Genomic DNA, 14,266 nt, shown 5'->3' with positions numbered 1-14,266 from the left:
AAACCATCTATTTTACAACAGATTCACTGAAAACTGTGGTTTCCTTTAGGGGAGATCTTGCCTGACAAATCTGTTGAAATTATTTGAGGAAGTAACAAGCAGGACAGATGAAGAAAAGTCGGTGGAAGTTACTGTCTTAGATTTTCACAAGGCCTTTGACAAGGTGTCACGTGATATTATGGAAAGGTACTAGCATGAATTGAAAATTGACTGACTGGCAGAAGACAAAGTCTAGGAATAAATGGGGTCTTTTCTGGCTAGCTGCCATTGACTAGTAGAGTTTTGTAGGGGTCAGTTTTAGCTCCAATAATTTTAATGTTGTATGTTAATGATGTGGATGATGGAATTCATGGCCTTGTGGCCAAGTTTACCAATAATATGAAAATGGGTGAAGTGTTAAGGAAGCAGGAGTCTGCTTAGGGATTTAGGTTAGTAGAATGGGCAAAGAAAAGGCAGATGGAATTCAGTGCAGGGAAGAATATGGATGTGCACTTTGGAGAATCATTAAAGGCATTGACTATTTTGTAATTTGGGAAAGAATTCAGAAAACAGAGGTCCAAAGGGACTTGTGAGTCTTGGTGCAGGATTCCCTAAAGGTTAATTTGCAGGCGAATCTAGTAAGGAAGGCAATTACCATGTTAAGATTCATTTTGAGAGGACTAGAATATAATGCTGAGACTTTATTGGGTATTGGTCAGACCACATTTGGAGCATTGTAAGCAGTTTTGGGCGCAGGTGTTGGAGAGGGTTCATAGGAGGTTTACAGCAATGATACCAGGGATGAGAAGGTTAACATCTGAGGAGCGTTTGCTGGTTCTGTGTCTATACTCGCTGGAGTTTAGAAGAATGATGGGGGATCTCATTGAAACCTTATGAATATTGAAAGGACTGGAGAGAGTGAAAATGCTCCCAGTAGTGGGAGTGTCTTGGATCAGAGAGCACAGCCTCCAAATTAAAGGAGATCCCTATAGAAAAGAGATGATGAGAAATTTCTGTAGGCAGAGGGTGGTAAATCTGTGGAATCTAGATGGCAGTGAGGCCATAATTGGGTGTATTTAAAGTAGAGTTGATAGGTTCTGAGTACTAAGGATGCCAAAGATTCTGGGGAGAAGGCAAGAGAATTGGATTGAGGGAAAAATATATCTGCCATAATAAATTGAGGAGCAGAGTCAATGGGCCAAGTAACTTATTCTGATCTGACTTCAAAAGATACAAGGTCACCAGCAAATCCAGTGTGTAATTTTTATCTCCTAATATGTAGTTTCCAAAGCAAGATGTTTTCCATGGCTTTGTCTTATGGATAAGAATCTATTTGAATTGAGTTGTTAGCTTAAAAAGTCATTATTAAATTCAATTATGACTAAATTGAACTGTAAAGTACCCAACAACTGAAAATATCAAATCAAAGTGTTTGTGTCAGATGTTCTGTATTAAATTTTCTTTGTTTTAGCAGTGATGGGTATTTGGTAGTTCTGGGCAAATGCAGCTATCCCTTTGAGAAAACAAAGTCCAAATTGTCTCCAATAATTCCAGCTCACGCATTCAACTATTGCTGACACTTTGAGAGACGTGTTGAATTGGTGCCTTCCTGAAAAACATTAACGGAAGTTGATGTTAGATATTCCGATGCATTGAAGGACTGATCCCAATCGAGAAGTCCATGTGAAAACCTTTTTTTGCTCTCTTTCCTTCTTTATCCATGCAGAATGTTGTTATTCCTTTGACATTTTAGGAGCTGAACTGTGCCACATCGTGGCTATTACGCTGCAAATTAACAAAGTTTTTCCATTAAAAATAACGCTGAGTGCATAATTTGAATGTCTAGCTGAAAGAGAATGTTTGGGCCATCTATAGTAGGAATCTATATTTGGTGTATTTATTGATTGAATGCAATGGGAAACTCTTCACCTTTTACAGCACATGAATATAATGTTCCTTGTGTCCAGTAAAACAATATTGTTCCAAAGTTGTTAAACACCTTTCTAGTTGAAGAAAGACTTTCCCTTCAATTATCTTCAAGTGAGTCCGAGATTTTGCAAGTGGAACAGTGCCAAGACCCCATCCAATGAATGGAACCAGGAGTCCGATGTTTGCTCCCTTGAGCCAGCTTCACCATTCTGTACAGCTAATCTTTCAGCTCCAGTATCAATTTCCTCCTCTCCTTTGATTCCTAATGATATATCAGCCTTTACAAATGTGACATACATCTGAGAGAGAATTGTTCCTTGAGCATTAATGCATCTCTGTCAAGTCTATTTCCATTTAAAAGAAACTGCAGATGCAGGACATCTAAATTTAAAAATAATGCTGGAAACACTTAGCAGGTTGAGCTACATCAGTGAGAAGAGAAAAGAAGAGGTCAGTTTCCCATGGCTGCTGTTTTTATGGCAAAACACAAAAGCTGGAAAAACTCAGCATGTCAAGCAGCATCTCTGGAAAGTAAAGGATAACCAATGTTTTGAACTGAGCCCTTTGTCAAATGAGCAAAAAGTAGGTAGGCCTCTCAAAAAACAACTTGGTACTTCCAGCCTTTTGTTCCTGTTCCTGAGTCGGGATACAGAGGTTGCTTGGTAGGCACAATGCCAGGTGTTTTGATGTCTCTTCAGCAGTTTGCCTGTTCAGCAAACTGTTTCTTCATCTCTAAACTCCACAAGTGGCACAAGTTGATTTCTCCCTCTGCACTTATTAAATTGCGCCTAAACTTTCCTTCTCCAATGCCAATGTGCAGTGAACTGGGATTCACTGGTAGTGGGTTGTGCTGATGGCTGGCTCCACCCCCATCTGCTCACATATAACCCTGGTTTCCTGCCTAAACCCAGAACCCTTCCAAAGACTACTGTGAAAATCTACCCATTGTTATAAGCTAATAAAAGCATTTGTTCTCCCTCCAGTCGTGAGAGCTTTTATTCACGCTACAGTTTTATTAGCTTATTCCCCAAACGATGGAAGCGCTACTCATGCCAGGTACGCTGCTAATAGACCCTCTGTCCCCCGACGTGGCTGAGGAGTTCACGTACTGGCTAGATTGGTTCCAGGCCTACCTGAACGCAACAAGAGACGCTTCCACACCGATGAACTCAGGAGGTTTGCACTTGTTTCGAGGGTAGGCAGTCATCAGGGACTGCAGTACATATGACGCTGCCATCGAGCCCTTGAAGGCTAGGTACCTGAAGTTGTAAAACGGCTCCCCTCAGCACTGCCAACAATCCATACTGTTGGGAGAAAGCAGGATGTGTTTTAAAATGATGACTAAACTACGATTTTTATTCTTAAAAATGGTGTCATCGGTCTTGAACATTCATTCACCAGATAGAAGTGGGTTTCGTGTCTCTCTGAAAATTTGCATCTCTTAAAACAATAAAACAGAAAATGCTGGAAAAACTTGGTAGGATGAGCAGTATTTATGGAAAGAAAAATCATTTCAGAGCTGAGAAAACAAGTTAGCAGAAGATGGTGGAGAGCAATGGTTGGATCAAAGGAAATTTCTGTGATTAATTTTTTAAAATGTAGCTAAGAGCCCTGGTCTTGTAAACCAGGGGTCACAAGTTCATTTCAATGAGCGGTGCTGCACAAAGTGGCGACTCTCTGTGTTCCTTACGATAGACAAAGTTAAAGAATTTTATGTATGCTACATTCTAATTGTAGTAGTATGTGACAATATGGAACCTTTACCTTGTCTGTTGTGAATTCCAGGTCCTGTTGGGATGTTCTCAGTAAACCCAAGTATTCAAATGAAAGTAAAAAGGAAGAGAGGAATGGCAGGCAAAAATGGGCAGTGCAAATAAACTGAAAGAAAATTTGGAAAATTCAGAATTGCGTCTTGCAGGCTGCTGTGCCCATTGAAAGATGAGGGTGTGTTCGGAGAGCTTGCATTGGGCTTTATAACAATGCAGGAGGCTTCAAGCAGAGAGATCAGTGGAGGTGGGAAAGTGACACTGAGCTCCTGGTTCCCTTCAGCTCCCAATGATTTAACTTCCAATTCATTTAAAACCTGACCTGCTAGATGTTTACAATATTTTCTGCTTTTATTTCAGATCTGTAGCATTAGCAATTAAAAATTGTTTATTAACTGATGATGCAATCCTTCATGTTTCATTGGAATATTGGACTGGTTTCACTTGATTGGTTCTTGGCAGTAGACATAATCCAAAACTGACTGGAGAGTAAATAACCAAGCTGTATGACAAGATGTTAACAAACATTTAGTCCTGGAACAGGAAGTCATTTTTACAAATTGAGGACAATTTTTTTTCTAATCATTTTTATTTTGTGAAGACTTGATTCTTTACCTAGGGTACATCAAATGTTCCCCCATGCTTGATAACATGCTGAGTCCAGATTAACATGCTGCCATCATACTTAATTTAAGAACAGCAGTAGGACAAAAACACAAATATTATCCAACTACTTCCTGACTCTCTTCCTTTATTATCCTTGATTGTCTGGGAAAATGAAATGCTGAGAAAAACATTACACTTCTGCTTGTGCTCTGCCTTGGTCTAAAAACAGCTATTGATTTCACATTAAACAGGATTCCGAGTGTACTCAGATCTGCAGGATTGGAGTTATGGGTGTTTTCAACTTCCCTAATATTGACTGTCCGCGCTGAGCTGTGTTCGTTTGGCGAGGCTAGTCCACCACTCATTTTGGATCTCCCGGAGTTTGCGCTGAAGATGGCTGCATGCGCGACGGAAGGCTTGTTTCTTCTCTGGACAGGACGGCTTTGTAAGGTGAGCCTGGTGGGCAGCTCGCTTCTTTGCCAGCAGCTCCTGGATTTCCTGGCTGTTTTCGTCAAACCAGTCCTTGTTTTTCCTGGAGGAGAAGCCCAGTACCTCTTCAGTGGATTGCAGTATGGTAGCCTTCAACTGATCCCAGAGGGTTTCAGGGGACGGGTCCGTGAGGCGGGTTGCAACGTCGAGCTTTGCTTTGAGGTTTGCCTGGAAGTTTCCTCTCGCTTCGTCTGACTGCAGTTTTCCAACATTGAACCTCTTTCTGGGGGCTTTATTGTTCCTGGGCTTTGGCTTGAAGTGAAGGTTGAGCTTGCAGCGAACCAGCCGGTGGTCAGTGTGGCATTCCGCGCTAGGCATGACCCTGGTGTGGAGCACATCTTGTTTGTCCCTTTCTCGCACCAGGATGTAGTCCAGGAGGTGCCAGTGTTTGGATCGGGGATGCATCCAGGTGGTCTTAAGGCTGTCCCTCTGCTGAAAAAGGGTGTTTGTAATGACAAGCCGCTGTTCTGCGCAGAGCTCCAACAGGAGGCGCCCATTGTCGTTGCACTTGCCGACGCCATGCTTGCCCAGGATTCCTGGCCCCAACAATGAAGACGCTGTTTACATCCGGTACCGCACGGATGGCAGTCTCTTCAATCTGAGGCGCCTGCAAGCTCACACCAAGACACAAGAGAAACTTGTCCGTGAACTACTCTTTGCAGATGATGCCGCTTTAGTTGCCAGCTCTTCAGCGCTTGACGTCCTGCTTTGCGGAAACTGCCAAAATGTTTGGCCTGGAAGTCAGCCTGAAGAAAACTGAGGTCCTCCATCAGCCAGCTCCCCACCATGACTACCAGCCCCCCCACATCTCCATCGGGCACACAAAACTCAAAACGGTCAACCAGTTTACCTATCTCGGCTGCACCATTTCATCAGATGCAAGGATCGACAATGAGATAGACAACAGACTCGCCAAGGCAAATAGCGCCTTTGGAAGACTACACAAAAGAGTCTGGAAAAACAACCAACTGAAAAACCTCACAAAGATAAGCGTATACAGAGCCGTTGTCATACCCACACTCCTGTTCGGCTCCGAATCATGGGTCCTCTACCGGCACCACCTACGGCTCCTAGAACGCTTCCACCAGCGTTGTCTCCGCTCCATCCTCAACATCCATTGGAGCGCTCACACCCCTAACGTCGAGGTACTCGAGATGGCAGAGGTCGACAGCATCGAGTCCACGCTGCTGAAGATCCAGCTGCGCTGGATGGGTCACGTCTCCAGAATGGAGGACCATCGCCTTCCCAAGATCGTATTATATGGCGAGCTCTCCACTGGCCACCGTGACAGAGGTGCACCAAAGAAAAGGTACAAGGACTGCCTAAAGAAATCTCTTGGTGCCTGCCACATTGACCACCGCCAGTGGGCTGATAACGCCTCAAACCGTGCATCTTGGCGCCTCACAGTTTGGCGGGCAGCAGCCTCCTTTGAAGAAGACCGCAGAGCCCACCTCACTGACAAAAGGCAAAGGAGGAAAAACCCAACACCCAACCCCAACCAACCAATTTTCCCTTGCAACCGCTGCAATCGTGTCTGCCTGTCCCGCATCGGACTGGTCAGCCACAAACGAGCCTGCAGCTGACGTGGACTTTTTACCCCCTCCATAAATCTTCGTCCGCGAAGCCAAGCCAAAGAAAAGAATATTGACTGGCACTTCCTGACTGCAAGAGGGATAAATGAGGTTGAATTTGTCAGGTGTGTTCAAGAAGGATGCATAACACAGTATGTGGACCAGCCGACAAGAGGAGAGGCCATACTGTATCTAATTCTGGGTAATGAACCTGGTCAAATGGCGGAGCTCTCAGTGGGGGAGCATTTTAGTGAGAATGACCACAACTCTGAGTTTTAGCATAGCTATGTATAAAGATAAAAGCAGATAAAATGGGAAAATGTTTAATTAGGAAAGGGCTAATTACGATGGGATGAGGTAGGAACTAGCGCAAATAAATTGGAAACAGATGTTCAAGAGTAAAAGCACAGAACTAATGTGGAGGAAGTTTACGATCCACTTGTGCTGGGTTTAGGATAGTGTGTCCCACTGGGTCAGGGAAAAGATGGTAGGAAAAGGGAACTGTGGTTGACGAAGCAGGTGAGGCACTTAGTCAAGAGGAAGAATGAAGCATACTTTAGTTATAGGAAACAGGAAGGGCTCGTGAGAAGTGTATGGTAGTCAGGAAGGAACTTGAGAAAAGTCAACAGAGCTCGGGTTACGGTTAGGGTCATGAGGAAACCTTGGCATTGTAGCCGACCGCTACAAAGAAACACACACACAGTGTGGCAGGTTAAGCTCATTCCTTTATTATGGCTGGAAAGGCTGCTTTTATACTGTTCAAGTTCCCGCCATTTTTGCTGATTGACTGAGTCAGCCATATGAATAACAATAGCTGGCGGGAACATCCATGCATATGAATGCACTTCTTCCCCAGCCTGTTTCTGCTGAGTTAGCTGGGCAGCTTGACCAATGCCATTTTAGGGCTGTTGGTCTGATGCTGCCCCAGCATCTACCCCCGCTGGTTCATTGACCTGGGAGTCGCTTTAGCGATCTCTGTCTACGTCTGCTGCCGTGCGATGTGCCAGCCTGATCTCCGCAATTGTGGGCCGCCACAGCATGTAGGATTAAGGAGAACCCCAAGGCATTCTATGTGTATGTGAAGATGAGGTGGTGGGGCCACTAATGGATAAAGGAGGCAACGTGCCTGGAGGCGAAGGAGGTTGGGAAGGTCCTAAATGAATGCTTTAGTATTTACAAGATAAAAGAACCTTAATTAGTGTGAAGTCGGGAAGGAATATTTTGCTTTAGTATAAAGGACCTTGATCAGGGTGAGGGCTTGTGTGCGGGACATTGTGGAGATTAAGGAAGGGTTGGATCTTCTTAAAAACATCAAGATTGTTAAGTCTACGGGGAAGGAAGTGATGTACCGCAGTTTGTGGTGGGAAGTGAGGTTAAGAGATAGCTGGAGCAATAGCAATGATCATTGAATCCTACTTGGCCGCAGGGGAGGTGGAGAGTGGCAAATGTAGTCCCCTTGCTTAAAAAAGGTAATAGAAAGAATCCTGGAAATTATAGACTGGTGAGTCTTAAGTCAGTGCTGTGCAAACTATTGGAGAGGAATTTTAATGATAGGATCCTTGAGCATTTGGAGAAGTAGAGTCAACTCAAGGATAGTCAGGATGACTTTGTGAAGGGAAAGTCATGACTTGCGAGCCTAATTGAGTTTTTTGAGGAGGTAACAAAAGGAATTGATGAAGGTAGGGCAGTAGATGTGATCTATATGGATTATACTAAGTCATTTGATAAGGTCCCCCATGAGAGACTCATTAAGAAAGTCATGAGGGATGAGATTCATGGAACCATGGATCTGTTCTGGAACCCCTGCTCTTTGTGATTTTTTTTTTTAATTATATAAATGACCTGGATGAAGAGGCAGAAGGATGGGTCAGAAAGATTGTAGATGGTATGAAAGATTGGAGGAGTTGCGGTTGGAGCTGAATGTTGTAGAAGGTTACAAGAGGATGTAGCAGGATGCAGAATTGGGTGGAGAAGTGGCAAATGGAGTTCAATCCGGATGTGTGAGGTAATGCATTTTTGAAGGACAAACCAGAAGGCTGATACAGGATTAACGGTTGGTTACTTAAGAGTGTGGATGAACAGAGGGACCTTGGAATCCTTCAAGGTTGCCGCACCGATTGATAGGATAGTTAAGAAGGCTTATGGGATGCTGGGCTTCATTAATAGGGGGATTGAGTTTGAGAGTAAAGAGGTCTGTGGCAACTTTACACATCTCTGTTGAGACCACACTTAGAGTATTGTGTTCATTTCTGGTCACCTCATTTCAGGAAGGGTGTAGAAGATTGGAGAGGTTGCAGATGAGATTTACCAGGATGTTACCTGGATTGGAGACTAAGTCTTATGAGGCAAGCTTAGCAGATCTAGGGCTTTTCTCTTTGGAGTGTAGAAAGATGAGAGGAGACTTAATTGAGGTCTACAAGATTGAGAGGCATAGATAGGGTGAACAGCCAGTGTCCGTTTTCCAGGCCAGGAACAGCAAAGTGAAGGGAGGAAAGTTTAGGGGAGACATCATAGGTAAGTTTTTATGCAAAGAGTTGTGGGTGCCTGGAATTCCTTGCCAGGGATGGTGGTGGAAGCTGAAACATGAGAGGAAATTTAAGAGACTCTTATACAGGCACATAGATGGAAGAAAAGGTTACAGGGTAAGGTGGGGTTAGTACTTTTTATAAGGAATGTATGGGTCAGCACAACATTGAGGGCCGAAGGGCCTGTACAGTGCTATTGTGTTTTATGTTCTAAATGTGAAACCTTTCAAATCGACTTGGAGATTTTGTAGTGAAAAATTATTTCAGTCTTAATATTCAGTACATTCTTTTACTGTAAAATGCACATTAAATCTCCAGTCTGTGGCAGACTGACTTGTGCTCTGGCGAAGTTAGACTTTTTAAGTTTGGAGAATATACATAGAACATTACTGCACAGAACAGGACTTTCAGCCCATGATGTTGTGCTGGCCTATACAAACCTAATGCCCAACAATCTAACCCTTCTCCAACACATACCCAAAACTCTCTATTTTTCTTTCATCCATGTGCCTAAGTCTTTTAAATGCACCTCAAACCATCTTCCTCCACCACCTGTGGCAATGCATTCCATATGTCTGCGTGTGTGTGTATATACTGTATGTATATGAGGAAAAAGATGCTGGCTGTTCACCCTATCTCTGCCTCATGGTGCAAGAACAACTTCAGTGATGCCTGTGGACCTGAGCATATGCCGCAGAACATGATTACTCAAAGTATGTTTGTTCACTTCCTTTTAGGCAACGAGGGAAGCAATTAATCGTCACTGTGAAGACCTGGGTGAATCCTTGAAACAAGAGAATGAACTTGCCCTCATCTTGGACGGAAACACATTAAATTATGCTCTGTCTTTTGAAGTCCAAAATTCGTTTTTAGATCTCTCTTTATCTTGCAAAGCAGTCATATGTTGCAGGTAAGAACATTGACTACATTGGTAAGGTGTTACTTAAGTTTACTTTTTTAAAAATGTGTCCTTGAGATATTTGCAAGGCAATATTTATTGTGGGTTCCATTTAGAATCAATCAATATAGTGCATGGTAAGGTCAGACAGGTCATGATCTTCACCTCCCTTAACTCATGATGCATTTGGCGATTCCATATATGCACATAATCTAATAAGTTTATATGGTTTGTTATGTTATATCCACTGAACCATATTATAATAAATATAATGGGACTGTTCCTGATCTCTCAAAACAGGACACATACTTGTTCATGTACAGAACACAGTACTTCTCAAGGAAATGAAATGCCATTAAAAGTTTTAAGCTATTCTCATTCATCCATAAAACATGAGCAACTTCTTCGTGTAAAAGTCTTTATATCTGTACAGTAACAGCATAATAGTTTCGGGATAGAATTTCCACAGTATCAAGTGTAGAAAAGCCAAATGCTTTCAATAGAATGTACTGAAAAGGTTAAAAAGAAATTAAATCTGCATGGTCTTACCAATGATGCCAATAATACAGCTTTGGGCAGAGCATGGGTTTAAATTCATATACGTAGGATAGTTGTTTGTTTTTTGTTGTTGAGTGAAAATAACCTGATATTTGAATGTAAACATTGGGTTGAACTTTGTGATTTTGTTATTTTCAAAAGTAAGGGAGCTTCAGGTCTAGATACGAGCAAAGTTCATTTCCCAATGTTTGTGCAAAGATTCTATCAGGTTTTTAACAAAAATAGGCACTCAACGATGTGTAGGTAATAATATGAGGGCCAAAGTTGCCTCTAGTTCTGCACTCACTAGTTCTCCTATTTGCATAAAATACCTTTTAGCGGATAGTTCATTCTGTCTCTTTAAATGTGTAGAATTAACTGGGATTTTTCTGTGCATACAAGCTGAACACCTACGTATATAATAGTGGATAATTCAATGTGCTTCCATTCGGCAGCAAGCAATAAAGATCCAGATGTGCTCATTTACTTTTAAACATGAATGTTTTCATTCTACTCATGTAGACATGGAGACAGTCAAGGTAATTCTGTCAGTATTTGGAAACATCAGTTATTGTTAGAAAAGTTTGACTCGATCTTGTCTACTCATTTTTTTTTGCTGATAGAGGAGATATTGATATGTTGAGTGAGTTTATTGAACTGTGGATTATTGCCTTTTGATTGGTAAAACCAAAGATTCTTGAGTTTATTATAATATTTTACTTTTAAACCAGGACAGTGCAGCTCCACTGATCTTTGTCTATCTTGCTTAGTATATTGATCAGTTAAATGTCTTTAATGTGGATTTATTTATCTGAACTTCACTGATATTTCCACGTTACTCAAAGATTTTTATTTAACATGGACAACAAATATTTTGATCACCATTGGATATTTACAATATTGTGGCGAACCGTTATCAAATGGCGTCCATAGTTGCAGGCCCCCAAAGGATCAGGAGTTCCCGGTGGCTGGGGGGCACAAAGAACTCTGGGAGGTGCATGACTTCAGAGGTGATTGTGATAGAGCTCCAACAATAATTATTTGAACTCCTGTGAAGATTTCAATAAACAGTTCTGTTGGTTCAGCTCACAGACAACTCCTATTGTGCTTTATTCACTACACCACTTGCTACATTGGTGACCCTGATATTTTGGACTGCACTATGAATGCACAGAATGCTGTTGCACTCAAACTTCCACTATTTTGGACCTTGCAGCCACAGGTCTGGTTGGAGCAGGCTGAGGCCTAGTTCCATCTACGCCAGATTACCACTGACAACTGAAGTACTACTAAGTTGTTGTATAGCTGGACATAGGGCATATTGTTGATTTCTTACACCAGCTTCCAGCCAATGGCAGGTATGAAACCATCTAAGTCCTGCTCATAAACACCAGCTTCCAGCCAATGACAGGTATGAAACCATCAAAGTCCTGCTCATAAACACCAGCTTCCAGCCAATGACAGGTATGAAACCATCAAAGTCCTGCTCATACGCATTTTCAGCCTTTCCCGACGCAACGGGGTAGCATGACTTCTTCATATGGTCGGCCTCGGAAACAGCGCTCGTGAACTAATGAGCGAGATTCTGGCACTCAATGATGGACACAAGCCCTGTCTGCTTTTCGAGCAACTTTTTCTCGAGCAAATGCCAGAAGACATCCATTTGCTGTTTGCAGACGAAGATTTTAACAACCCCCATCATCTGTGCTGATAAGTTGTGGCACGGTAAGCAGCAGGGTAGACTTTTGGTTGGGCACGTAGTGGTGCCTCAGCAAAGAGCACAAACCCTGCCCACTCTGGATAGCGGTGAGGAGTTGGACTCGACCAGACGCAGACAGAGCAGTGGTGTTATTACCATCATAGAGGAGAAGCTGCTGCCATCCCCCCGCATGCATCTGGGAAACACTGAGGCCAGCTGTCTGTAGTGGCCACGATGGCTGCCATAAGAACAACCTCCTTTTCCTCTAGAAATGACACTCAGGCCGTCATTTCTTGATCAACACTGGAGCAAAGGTTAGTGTGTTTCCCTCCGCCAGTCCAGACACACGTTCAGGAAAGAAGGGACCGCCTCTCACGTCCGCCAACAACAGCAGCATCTGGACGTATGGGTCACGGACAATTCCACTTAGTTTCAGCTTGTCACACTTTGGCTGGACTTTCACATTTGCTGATGTATAACACCCACTCCTGGGGGCTGATTTTTTTTTTGCATGCATACTCCCTTCTAGTAGATCTCAAAAGCCGCCGCCTAGTTAATTCAAAGACTTCAAGTCCCTCGCATTAACCACACCTCGCCTCGACTTAGTGATGCTCTCGGACAATGAATATGCAAGAATCCTAGCGAAATTCCCCAGCATTATTACTCCACAGTTCTCAACAGCCCAACCGAAACATGCAATGCAGCACCACATTCTGACTCATGGGCATCCCCTGCATGCTTGAGCGCTCAGGCTACCTCAGGATAAATTGCAGTTGGTTAAAGGCAAATTCTGACACATGGAGGAAATGGGGATTGTTTATCACTCCGAAAGCCCTCGGGCATCACTGCTGCATATGGTTCATAGGGCATTTGGAGAGTGGAGACCTTGTGGGGACTATCGGCGTCTGAATGACATCACTGTGGCAGATCACTTCCCTGCTCTCCAGATACAGGATTACTCTGCAATCCTTCACAATGCTAAGATTTTCTCCAAAATTGGTCTATCGTGCGGGTACTGTCAGATCTCAGTTCACCCTGACAACATTTCTAAGACTGCCTTGATTATCCCATTTGGGCTATTTGAATTCCTCTGTATGCCTTCTGGTTTAAAAACCACAGCCCAGACATTTCAATGCCTAATGGACACGTAGTTGTGGGCCCCCAGGGGATCAGGAGCTCCCGGTGGCTGTTGGGGGGGTGGGGGGGGGAGAGGCACACCTCTGGGAGGTGTGTGACTTCAGAGGTCGGATGATTGTGATAGCCCGCCAACTGTAATTATTGAAACTCTTGCTGCCTGCTTGCTGCCGGAATCGCCAGCCATTCGTGGCAGCAGCTCCAGGCCCATTTCCATCAATTATGTCAGCGACTCGATGACCGCAGGTTAGCCTCACATAAATTGATCAATTTCCTTGGCCACCGCATCAGTCTACATGGTGCAGTTCCACTACCTTCCAAGGTTGAGACCATTTGCAAATTTCCAAGACCTTCTACTATCAAAGGCCTCCAAGAGTTTGTTGGCATGATTCAATTTTACCACCCACTTTTCAAACTCTTGTCCGGACAGCCCAAGGAATTGAAATGGAATGAAGAGGCCACGATACTGCCATTCGAGACTGCCTTGGGAGCGCTAGTGTGAGCCACTCTGCTCATCCACCCAAGGGTGGTTTTTTTTGTAAATTTTATTTTTCATTTACATTAATACAAATATTTATCCATGTCAAAGAGAACAATAAAAAACATCGATGCAAAAAGAATACATATTTTCATATTTTCTCCCCCTCCCTCCCCAAAAAATAGGAAAGATAGAAGAAAACAAAAGAAAGCCTGCCTGCCTGATAATCATATCCTCTTGATTAGTTAAATTTCAAATTTACATAATGATCCTGAACCTTAAATTAACTAAGATGAGTTGGAGCGGGAATGGCAGACGCTCCAGATGAAGTCATAGCCAGAAAATCCGTATAAGGTTTCCAAATCTTATCAAATTTTTCTGGTTGATTCCATAAATGATATGTTATTCTCCCTAATGATATACAATTTAGTAATTCTGTTTGCTATTTATTCAACCCCACATTATTGTCTAGTTTCCACATTACAGCTATACATTTCTACTGCTACACTTAAAAACTTTTGATAAAGTCTAATTTCAAATCAAAAATATTTTCTAATAATATTTTGGGCTCTTTCAAAACTTCATCTTCATAACTTTTCCCAATAAAATACTTGTATCTTTCCAAAATTTTACTACTTTTTAACCTTGCCAAACT

At 42.8% G+C, this 14,266-nt stretch overlaps 1 protein-coding gene across 19 annotated transcripts in view; it reads left to right on the top strand.

Moving 5' to 3' along the window:
- LOC138739430 (phospholipid-transporting ATPase IB-like) overlaps nucleotides 1–14,266 on the top strand; it is a 524,646-nt gene that overhangs the window by 314,769 nt on the left and 195,611 nt on the right. For all 19 annotated transcript variants that reach the window (XR_011342240.1, XM_069891443.1, XM_069891442.1 and 16 more), the window contains one exon: nucleotides 9,603–9,775. Coding sequence is in view for 18 of the 19 variants with exons in the window: in XM_069891443.1 (XP_069747544.1) it covers nucleotides 9,603–9,775 (173 nt within the window). In the remaining variant the exon portion in view is untranslated. The remainder of the gene's footprint in view (nucleotides 1–9,602; nucleotides 9,776–14,266) is intronic.

This window comes from Narcine bancroftii, chromosome 7 (assembly GCF_036971445.1).
Source record: "Narcine bancroftii isolate sNarBan1 chromosome 7, sNarBan1.hap1, whole genome shotgun sequence".
NCBI lineage: Eukaryota > Metazoa > Chordata > Chondrichthyes > Torpediniformes > Narcinidae > Narcine > Narcine bancroftii.
This window is presented reverse-complemented; position numbering and strand designations above follow the sequence as displayed.